We start from the raw sequence: 11,848 nt of genomic DNA, 5'->3' as shown, positions 1-11,848 counted from the left end.
AACAGGAAAATAGTTGCTCTAAAGAATCTGATATAGCCTTGTTTAATCAATCGCACAAATCAAAATGTAAAGTATTTAAATCTTTTGACTTCTACAGAGAGAAAAGCCTGTATGCTTGTTTAGAGAAGTGAAGGTCATTTTGAATTTGAGCTATGGGTATTAATCTGGGTCTAGGGAGTTAATATTTTAACCACTTCTCCATTTTTGTTTACAAAGAGAACCATGCTTTCTTTTTAGTATTTTAATGTAACTATTGAAAACGTTTTGCTCATGTTGTGTTACTGGCTGCATTATTATTACAAACAAAAACAGTCTTAAGACAAGGGCCACTGTGTTTCAGGTCAAAAGGGTTTGTTTCCTTGGGACCAGTAATGTGCTCAGTAAATTTCAGAGAATTCACAACTAGACTTTCTTTAAGTGGAACATTCTACCTAATGGTAAAGTCAGAGGTGCAAAAAAGTATGATATTCAGTACATTTGTCGACCATAGAAATGTTTCTCAACATGCCAACTCACACAGCAAAATTTTTCACAGGCAACATCTAGGGATCAAATACTAGCCGGGCGAAAACGGCAGCATTACAACAAAATCTATTTTACCATTTATCTCATTATATTGACAAGGAATTGGCAACAGAACCAGTAGAGGCAGTTGTAAAACATTTGCACTATATAATCAGTTATGTATTTGTAGTTTAAATGTCGCTCTGATTTACTGTGTAGCAAGCTAAACAAAATTCCTCATAACCAGTAATCACTAACGTCTATGCAGTACCGTTTTGAATTTAAGTTTTGAGACCTCATCCCTGGTCAAAGATCAGTGGTTTTTGTCCCTTCCGGGGTCGCCACAGCGGAAAGTTTCCACACACTGATTTGGCATGAGTTTTAGCCAGATGCCCTTCCTGCAGCAACCTTCTCATTTTAGGCAGGCTCGAACTGGCACCAAGGTGACCCTTGGTGGCTGGGCGGGGCCACACCAACCCAATGTCTACCACTGCGTCACCAGGCCCCCTTAGACATTATCCCTGGTGCTAGCTGGAAAGTATGTAGTGTTGTCTAATAACAAGTTTGACTGTAGAGGTCACATTTAAACAGTTTGGTGGGACCCAGGAGCATTTGCAATCAAGTTGTGACGATATTAGTAGGAAATGTCAGACTTAGAAATTGATTAAGAGTCAAGAAGACTTTTCAGTATGTATTAGTCTGTATACACCTACACCTTTTATTTGAAACTGCTTTATGACATGTATAATTACTACTTAAATGTCTTTTTAAACCCAATCTTATTTTCACAGGGTGTGATCGGTGTGCAGCTGGTGGTTACTATGGTAATGGCCAGTGTAATTCAGAAAATCATACCTCATTATTCCTTTGCAAGATGGCTACTCTGCAGTGGCAGGTAATGTAGGATCTTGTACATGCTGTTTCAGCTAGTTAGTCATAGTGCTACAGTTGCATTTCCTCAGTTTTCTTGCCTTCTTAGATGTTTGTTCGACAATGGAGATCAAAATGTTTACTTAGACAGTGATGTTTTTTTGTTTTTTTAAAATAGAAGAAGAAAAAGAATCATTAAACTCTGCAAAGATTTAAAGGGCATCAAAACATTGGTATAACCCTAGAGGATGGTGAATAAAACTGTGGCCGCCTAATTTCCTCTAATTAGTGCCACACATGTTTTTCAGTAAACATCTTCTTGGAACACATTTAATAATGCATTTTTTTAGGGCACACATTTTTTTTTTTGCACAACTTTACCCTAAGCAGGAAGCCTGTAGCACCCCTACAGAATATTTTGTAATTAAGTTTCCATAATGAATAATATACAAGGAAAAAAAAGAAGCTGTCCTCCTATCTCCTCTACCACACAGCGTGCTTCTAAAGATGCTCTGGCAAAGGGTTTCTAAACAAAGTTAAAGAAGGTGGCTGAAATCTTCAAAGGATGGTCTTAAATTAGCTCTTATTTCAAGCTCAGTCCTTAAGGACCGATAGCCTTGCTGTTGTAAAGCCTCTTAGGTGCTTTTTTAGATGTTTATCAAAGTTGCTGGTGTAAAGTAAAGCTCTGGGAAATGTGTGTTGTATGAGAGTTAATCATAAATCTAAGAGCTGTAAGAGACTGTTAGATTCTTGGAATGAAGTCTTAATGCCACTGCTTTCAAGAGCATTTTTCAATAAGATTTTAGAAATTATTGCCTTTATGGAGTGATGTAAAGGCAATTGAAGCCTTTAAATGTAAGTCAATTTTCTTTATTCTTACTAGATATGCAGAATATTTCTTAAACACTGTTAAGGCCAGATCACTCATTTTTTTCATCTCCTCTTTCCATATATAGCAGTATCAACATAATAAATCATTTTATACTTTAGTACAACTAATGAATCCTTAAGCTATATTTTTTCTGCTGGTCCACAACTTTAAAATATCAGGTTATTGTGGCTGTGCCTGTCTTTCCTCGTTCTCACTCTTTCTTCCATGTTTTTGTATGAACCAAATATCACATCTCCTTCCTTTTCTTTGTCCACAGTTTGCGGTGGTATCAGCACCCCACGGAAGAGGAGTTGAGAAGCTTAGCTGGGAAACAAAAAGGACCCAAAAGGAAAGACAGGTAGGTTGGGGGGTGGAATGAGGCAGGGTTCAGAAATGAAGCAGGTCTATTGTTTTGGGGCTGGGGAGTGTAGTGGCAAAGAGGAGGTACGAAAGGCACCCCTTTCATCAGAGAGAAAAAGAGATGAGAAGCAAGACATTTGAGATGGATGGAGACCACAGGCCCGTCAGCGAAGAGATGATGTGTTTATGTGGCTCATTTAAGACTTGTTTGAAGTAAGGAGACAAAAGTCTGTTTTTGTTGTTTACTCCCTTTTATAGCTTTCCATCGGGGTTTAGAGCAACTCAGCTTAGAAGTGCCCCTGTCTGGTGGATATGAGGAAAGTTGGTACTGTTTTGTGGAGCCATTACTTTTTAGGCTATTTTCGGGGATGGCAGTTGGATTGTATCCATTCTAAAATCAAAGTATCCCAAACAGCATTATGACTTCAAAGTGGTCAGGTGTCAAGCTTTGATTCTGGAAGTTGATTTTCCTTCAAGGGCACTTTGCTATTGGGAAAAAAGACTGTTCACTTTTCTGACCTGCAGGTGAAAGTTGAACCATATGTTGAATTCAGTGCTCTTTTCTTTTGTACTCTCCTTTTATAAAAGTGAATTGAAATTGAAATCAAAGTTAATCCTTACCATGTCTGGCTCCTAACTTAAGACGGTTTTGTAGCACAGCCGTTTCTCTGACCCTGTATGAGGCAGGTTAAGGCTTTCTACCACCACATGTTCAATAATCCCTTAAAGAAAAAGATGGACCACTGTCCTTTTGCCAGCTCGTGCCATGCAGCTAAATTCGCTTTTGTTAAGCGTCTGACTCCCTCGGTGAGGGGTGAAGCTGAGCCCCTTTTTCTCCTGTCAGGTGCCTCAGAGATGAAATCTGTCCGGGGCATGTTTGGTCCTAGAGTCTTACAGTTGTATTGTCCTGTGAATCCAGCGCACCCACAAGGCTGAACAAACAAAGCCCAGAACTGAGGAGCACACCAGACACTTCAAGCCTAAAGAACAGCCCTTCACTCGCCTGCTGTTAGTGGTTTAGCACTGCCGATGTATTGCCCTCATTGGTCATGGATGAGCCCTAGTGAGTTACTAGTAATAAAAATAAATAGATGTCTGCCAACCACAAATTTGAGCCATATTTACCTAAACTTGTGGTTTTAATTACATGCGGTCTATGCTGTTACTCTATTGTACTCAGGTAATGGTCTAAAGGGTGTTGTATGTTAGAGTTCCTGCTTTGTTTTCTGACTCTAGCTTCTCTTTTCTCTTTTCTTACTAGAAAATACAATGGTCACATAGACAATAAGCTTTTGACAGTTCCCAAGGACATAGACTTACAGCTGGAGACAAAATGCATCACAGAAGTCGACACATTAGGTACAAATCTGAGATGTCTTTTAAACTTAATGCTAACTTCTCAAATAAACAGTGGTAACATTTCTTGCACTGTGCTAAAAAATACTGTATTTGATTAAAATATACTTGGATTTCATTAGTTTCTCTGCCCCCCCCCAGCTTTGCACTACTTCCCAGAGTTCCAGTGGCTGGTGGATTTCACAGTAGCAGCAACTGTGGTCTATCTGATAACGGAACTGTACTACAGTGTGGCTCAGCCCTCAGGAGAGATGAACATCAGCGTGGTCTGGTGCCTGCTGGTACTTGCATTTGTCATGTATCCTTACATCAGTCACACTTTACATATTGATTATTCTGGTTTGTTTGCCATGGTTTTAAATCTCATCAGTCAGTGTTAAATAAGTGTTTATCACAACTTAATGTACATCAACTTATTGATGCTGTACATACTGCACTCACACATTTGACTATGCATTGTTTACTTCCATCTTATAAATATTGTAAGTTAACATGTCTTAGTCTGCAAAAGAGACTAAATCAATCCGGATTGATTGTGTGAATGCAGTAGTGCTGGTGAGAAGCTATAAAACGAACTGCTAAAGCTTCTACTAGTTTGATTGTCTGCACCTTTATGCGCCACGGCTACCTGCTATTTTGCTACGCTGAATGATGGTTAAATAATATGCATTATCCCTGCCACCAACCACAGGGATCAATCTTTCCAGTACTCCCGGTTGGGCCCAGCTCACTACGGTCGTATGGTGTGTCATTTCCTGCCTACCTCTGAGATTGGAGACCCAATTTTCACAGCCCAACAGACTGATGTGCTTGGGGGGAGGACAAGCTTGGGGAACCAATGAAATGGGACTACGAAGATGAGGGAATATGCTGGCTCAATATATGTTTTAATGGGACACTTGATTTCAGTTTTCCTATTTCAGCTGTGATGACATGTTAAGGAACAGCTGTAATTCAGCTCTATTGCTCTGTTAACCTTTTACTGATGAACCAGGACCAACATGCTCCCCTTGCCCCACCCCCCTTTTACTAGAACGTATAAATGTGATTGCGTATCCTCATCTTTGGCCTGTGTTAACAGGTGGTATACTAATTGTAGGCACACACTCCATGATCAGCCTCCTGCTGGCTCTAACTTGTCTGGAGTTTATACAGCTGTCTTCACAGCACTGAATAAAGGTTAGAGGAAGAAAGAGGACTCCATTGGATTGAATACTGTTCTTGAAATGGACTGAAAGGGAGTGAAAAATTGGCACACTGTCACCTAAAATGGTGCAGGAACTGAGAGTGTCATCTCCGGAGCGACCAGAGTTCACTTTAGAAACATCCTCTGTCCGTGGCCTCCTGGGCAGTGTCGATTGGGGCAGAGTAAAATAGTATTACGACGACACGATGGTACACAGTGGTGCCAAAGACCCAAACGTTTGTAGCCACACATGATGGATAGAAGGGTTAAGGGGTTGAAGGTTCACAGGGGCTTGTAAGTATGCACATGCTTGTATAAAGATGAAAAACATTCTGTGCAGTGAATAGCCGTGTGTTTTTTGTATTGTTGATAACTGAGGCTCGCTTCTGTGTCCCTGGGAACCTGTAAAAAGCAGTAAAATGTTTCTGTGGTTCAGATTTGCTTTATTTGCCTGTGTGCTTCTAGACATGTTTTTCCTTGACTCTGTCCCTACAGTAAGACCCTTTTCTCTCTAACGGCCCACTACTTTAAACTAGAGGAAGGAGGCGAGCGCTCACTCTGTATTACTTTTGCATTTTTCTTTTTTGTCAAAGCCATGGCCATTCTCATAGTCACTGAAAACTACCTGGAGTTTGGTTTGGAGACAGGTGAGTGTTCCATTGTGTTTTTTTTGTTGTTCTTTTTTTTTTTTTTTTTTTACAAATGACCCGTTAATAGGAACCAAACTTTATTACTTTTAGCATCAGTGAGTGAATCCCTGTAAAACATTTCCTCATATTTTAGGTTTTGCAAACTTCTCTGACAGCGCGCTACAGTTTGTTGTTCACCAGGGCTTAGAGTCCCAGTAAGTACAATATCAGTATTCTCATGGTATCATTTTTGTTTTCTCTGCCTTCATGAATTCTTTATGACTCATGAAACTACAGTAGTATCACACTGTTTTTCTCTTTCACAGGGGTCCTATATCGAAACTCACCTTCAAGCTGATCCTAGCCCTGCTCTGCTCTCTCATTGGAGCATTTTTAACTTTCCCTGGTCTGCGATTGGCCCAGATGCATCTGGATGCACTCAATTTGACCACAACCAAATTTACACAGTGAGTCGCCTATAGTAATTGTCTTCAGTGTTAACTCATGTTTATTTTAGATAATAGATTTTTTTTTTCCCTTTATCTTTAATAACAAGGATGGAGAAGTTTTAATGTCACCACAGCCTTTTTGGAAACATGACCTTTTAGGATCAGTTCTGATATGTGTATGTTATCTTACATATTTTGCTAGCATGTTTATCTAAAATAAAAGCATGTATATTTCATTTCATCCGAAAGCCTGACTTTCTGTCCCTTGGAGTACCATGAATGAGTATATTGCATACTATTCGGTGTGCGTCAGATATGAGAGACCACCCTGTGAGTCGGATGAAGACTTTCTTAGTTGGGGCAGATTTCTATTTCAGAACTCCCTAGGTGGCATGTATCCAACCATGATAGGGGGTGCAGTGCAGGGAGCAGGTTGCATCCCGATAATCCACTTTGGCATAGCATAGTCTCCAAAATGGCCTCCTCTTCCATTCCCCCCTTAACTGTCATGGGCTTACATCCTCAGACCCTGTCACTTGCAGGGATTATCTCCAAGCCCCTCAACATCTGTGCTTTGGTTATCTTCTCACTACTCTCAGTGAAAGTTGCACTGATAAAGTTGACCCTATTTCTCACTCTTAACTTCATGTTGAGATTAGAAAGTAAAGGTATCTGTAAGCTACTCAGTTTTCTGTGTAAATGTATACTTTTGAGTAAATGTTGTTAGATTTTACACTTCTTCTTCACCTTTCCTTTCATGCAGAACTTTACTTCATATCAACTTCCTGTCCCCTTTTATAATGGTCCTGCTGTGGGTGAAGCCCATCGCCAAGGACTACATAATGAACCCCACTCTTGGAAAGGAGAGTCTGCCTTTGTAAGTTGAAGTAATTGTCTGGCTGTGAAAATTTTTTAAATGTCTTGTCCAGGTGTATAGTACATGCACTTCTGTTTCAAATACTAATTATGTATAACATTTTCTCCTGCTCATAAATGCTCTGTTGTAGTTGTTAATTGCCACTGAAACCCTTCCATTCTTGTTGAATATACCATTTATAAGATTATATGTAGTTACATTGTAAAAGTTAACTCCAGACTAAAATGCTGCAGCACATGTGTAAGATTGTCAATGGTGTATATGCCCACACCTCTTCTGTCCTTCATAGGCAAGTCAGTTAAAGTCCCTTGATTTATAATGCACCACACAGATAGGAAGGATAACACAACATTACCAAGCTCTGAAAATAAAACTAATGTGGTTTTGTGTTGAAAAAAAGATGCAAGTTTTACAACAGGACTTATGAAAATTAAATTCAAAACAGTTCAGTGTGCAGATGAATTAACAGCAATAGTCATGTTTTCTACTTGGGTTAAATTAGGACCATAATAATTTTTACCATTTACCTAAGAGAAATCTGTTCTGTCTCCAACTGTTGTCACTTGTTGGGTGATTATTCATTCAAAGAAGTTTGAATTCATGGGTCTTCTGCTAACCATGACTTTGATAGCATCAAGGCCAACTTGACTGAGTCTGATTCCATGTTGCTTTTATCTCCATTTCACTCTCTCTTCCTTTTTTCTGAGGTGTTTATGGCTCTTTTGTTCTCACTGTCTTTACTTTATGTCTCATCTCTGCTTACCATCCAGAGGATGGAATGAATGCCTTATGTGTTGAGCAGTTGAGGAAAACCCTCATCTCTTTATCATCTCTCTCTCACTCTTGTCTTGCTATTATATTCAGAATGACTGAGCAGACGTATGATACATTGCGGTTATGGGCCATCATATTGATGTGTATGCTCCGGCTCGCCATGATGAGACATCATCTGCAGGCCTACCTCAACCTAGCCCAAAAGGGTGTGGACCAGATGAAGAAGGAGGCGGGGCGGATAAGTACCGTTGACCTGCAGAAGATGGTGTGTAAAATAACTTCAAATATTGACCCTGATTGTACAGAGCTGACTCAATGAAAGGGCTGTGCTCTGCGGAAGAAGAAAAAAAACAAAAAGAATGTCTATAATAGTGCCATTAATCACAAGTAGTCACATTTAAGTAGCCTGTTCAATCCATTTTTGGTCCCCTATTAAAATGTACCTTTACTGAGTTTAATTACATTACCAGTGTGATGGTTGCATGAACTGACATAACCTAATATCACTGTTATTGGTAAGTAGCCTGAGACCCATGTTATGCTGTATCTCTGCACTAGATGTTTGAAGAGATTCTTTCAAAGAAATAAAAAGCAGCTGTCAGTTATAACTCCCAAGTCTCGCAAGATGGTCGCTTTGTCGTAGCTCCTACTAACATTGTTTCTTTAATTTCATCCAGGTTGCACGTGTTTTTTACTACTTGTGTGTCATCGCACTACAGTATGTGGCACCACTGGTAATGCTGCTGCATACAACTTTGCTGCTAAAAACCTTAGGTGAGTCATGGATTTCACAATAATTGTTCAGTTTAGAAGCTCTTTATATTCCGTAGGTTCTGGTTACTTCATTTATTTTGCTCTCTCTATCGCAGGTGGACACTCCTGGTGGGTCTATCCTGAAGAAGAACTACCTTGCATCCATGAAATGAACTCTGACTCTGTGATGGGGGCAGCACCCACAGCAGCCCCTACACCAGCTTCAGTGGTAGAAACAGGAGCCCGGGCCTCAGTTGCACAGCTCTCAGTGGCCCTTGGAGGCTTGCGGACTGTTTTCAGCCCCTTGCTTTTCCGTGGCCTCTTCTCCTTCTTTGCTTGGTGGATTGCTGCCTGCCTCTTCTCCACATCCCTATTTGGCCTCTTCTACCATCAGTATCTCATGGCAGCATAGCATCAGCAGCCCATCAGTGACAGTGACAGCAAGGCTCCCACAGAATTACTGTGTATGCAGCCTGATCAGAAATGACTGGTTGCGGGCAATGGAATCCTTTTATGACTTTGCTCAACACCTCCTCCTTCGTTTCCTCCCTCCCTTTAACCCCTCAATAACTGACTATATCATTTAAGCCTCCTGTGCTTCCTCAACAGATGACTCTGTGAAATCATTGTTTCTACTACCATGACCACTAAATTTTATTTGGAGAAAAAGGTTTCCAAATCCTAATGAGATACTAAAGACTACAGTATGAATTAAAAGAAGAATAGGCATTGGTCAAGCAGTGGTCTGTTGGCATAATAATGAAAAACTTCCCAATGTGCTGTATGAAATTTGAATGAGGTAAAATAATGTACCTTATGCTGGTTATAAATAATAGTATATGACAGAACATGGTGTGGCAGTCCTGCTACTTTCCACCTACATTAGGGGAGCTGGTGGGCAGAGCATAATTTATGTGCTTTTTAACACTTGTTCACAACACATCATGCAATGAGTTTGCATCATCTTCAGATTCATGATGTCTTTTATTTTATACAAGTGCAGCCTCTGAACTTTATTGGGTGACACGTATGTGCATAGCCTTGATATTAAGTCACCCAAGACTTAGTTTATATCAGTAGGACTAAATATTAGAAAAAGATCCTTTCTGTGTAGTTCAGTACAGTTGAGGAGCTGCACAAAGTACTTTCACTAAAATTACCAAACTCAGCTCTAAAAAGACAAAAACTTTAAATTATTGCCTTCATGACCATGAGATTTATTGTACACTGTTATGTTAGATTTCATTTGTTTTAGTGAGATGTATTGCATAAGTGTGTATCTCAATCTGTATCCATCTAATGCGTTGCTAATTTCCTTTTGATACACAGTACATTTGTGCCAAAGAATATCATTTAATCTGGAGATGTTCATGGAAACAAGTGTGGGACTTCTTGTTGGCCTAAAATCACTTTAACTTACTATTTCTTAACATGTTCCTAAAATTAAACTGACATCTGCCACACCTGAGTCATACACTTGGCCTTTGATTAAACCTTTTGAAATTTGTCTTCGAGGAAAAACACATTTCTAAATTCCATTGCCACAGATCACAAAAGATTTTAAAAGTCTTAAAGTGTTGCAGCAACTACTAATAGGTCTGTTTAGAAGAAAAGGAGGGAGGGGCAGCCAATCGATATTCCCACAATTCTTAATTGTGAAGAGCTGTGAGCTGATCGTGGTTAGAGAGTGATTAACGACAAAGAGTTGTACCTGCTGAGGAGCAAGAGGGGACACATTTTGGTGACTTGAAGCGGATGTATTTAAATATGTCTAATTGAATTTATCATTGAGGACAAGGTTTTAAAATTGCATTTGTATCACTAGACAGTGATGTTTAATTTGCTTTGTATCCTCATTGGTTTTACCTGAGCCATTTATAAAGCAACAAGAGAATTCAATGCTCCTTTTGAGCAGCAGTGATTATTCAAAGGGAGGACAGCATTTAGGGCTCAATCAAGGTTTGTGCTTGTGTCCTTTTGTCTGTCAACATGTATACGATCTCTGCTGTAGGTCAGCTGTAATCTGAAAGGGCATTGTGATTAAGAGGAGATGTCAACTACTGTTGATAAGCTATTGCCTTTGTGTTCTGCTTACCTTTTTTGTACTTTACCCATCTGTTGCTTTTGAAGTCATTCAAGAGCAGTCTCTCATTTTTGTAGTGGATCAAATTGTGGATTTTTAAAATGGTGCCAAGTGAGTCTGTTTCCCCTGTCCCAGTGGCTGTAGATTGGGTGTCTGCTAATGTTTGAAACTACAACAGAGCTACAACTATATGGCCTTTTGTTTTCTGTCGATCCATCTTGATAAAGAGGGAACTAGTTTTGATTCACAACAACATATAATGGTGTTTACAGTGACTGCACACTGTAATTCTTTGTTGGGTAAATGTTCGCACAAGCAGTCACTGTGCTGATGGTGCACTGGGCCAACTTGATTGCCCAGTGTATTCAGGAATGTAGGGTACATGGTGCCAGATTACAGATCACACAGCCTTGTGGTTTTCTGGCATATCATACTGTCGAGCTGTACTTCAAAAAGTCCAGCTCAGATTTATGTACAGAAAACATTTTACAAAGTCAAGCAACACCATATCACAATTTAAGCTCTTTATGTTGAAAGTCTTAGCTTCAGTTTGTGTCCGTTTCAATGATGGGGAATATGCACATAATGAATGTATTGATCCAGCCTAATTATTAGATTGTTTTCATAAAAATTATTTGTATGGTAAGTTGATTTAACACCCCCACCATCCTGTACCTCCTGAACTCTTTCAATTTGTTAATTCTACTTGTCATACTAAATTTAAAATGTTCTAATGACTATATTTGATTTTTATCTTGATTTCTTTTCTTTTTTTTTTTTTATTATGCATTTCAAGGCCTGTAAACATTTTTAATATTAATGGTAGACACTTTAGTTTGTTATTGGAGTGCATAATGGCTTCAATCACTTTTAAGACTGTTTGACAAATCAGTTACAGAACAATTTGTTGGTTTTTTTTTTTTTTTTTTTTTTTTTTTTTTTTTTTTAATTATCTGGTCTTTTCAGTTGAGAGTAGCTGAGATGCTTTCAGAATTCATTGGTCTTCTGTTTGTTACCACTGAAAGTGTTTATTATTCATTGTTGGGCTCAGAGTAAATCACACACATTGTTGTCCATTAATGTATTTATTTCTGCTTTAGAATTTGTCTTTAATAAATTGTGTTCTTTACTCTGTT

The 11,848-nt window shown here is 39.1% G+C and overlaps 1 protein-coding gene across 1 annotated transcript in view; it reads left to right on the top strand.

Annotated features, from left to right (window-relative positions):
* tmem161b (transmembrane protein 161B) overlaps positions 1–11,848 on the top strand; it is an 18,011-nt gene extending 6,163 nt beyond the window's left edge. Inside the window, exons 2-12 of the mRNA XM_067521368.1 lie at positions 1,296–1,399; positions 2,523–2,603; positions 3,867–3,964; positions 4,103–4,259; positions 5,643–5,794; positions 5,931–5,991; positions 6,103–6,243; positions 6,989–7,102; positions 7,967–8,141; positions 8,554–8,650; positions 8,746–11,848. Coding sequence (XP_067377469.1) covers positions 1,296–1,399; positions 2,523–2,603; positions 3,867–3,964; positions 4,103–4,259; positions 5,643–5,794; positions 5,931–5,991; positions 6,103–6,243; positions 6,989–7,102; positions 7,967–8,141; positions 8,554–8,650; positions 8,746–9,041 — 1,476 coding nt within the window. The 3' untranslated portion in view covers positions 9,042–11,848. The remainder of the gene's footprint in view (positions 1–1,295; positions 1,400–2,522; positions 2,604–3,866; positions 3,965–4,102; positions 4,260–5,642; positions 5,795–5,930; positions 5,992–6,102; positions 6,244–6,988; positions 7,103–7,966; positions 8,142–8,553; positions 8,651–8,745) is intronic.

This window comes from Channa argus, chromosome 11, assembly GCF_033026475.1.
Source record: "Channa argus isolate prfri chromosome 11, Channa argus male v1.0, whole genome shotgun sequence".
NCBI lineage: Eukaryota > Metazoa > Chordata > Actinopteri > Anabantiformes > Channidae > Channa > Channa argus.
Note: the sequence above shows the minus strand (reverse complement) of the source record. Positions and strands in the feature narration are given on the sequence as shown.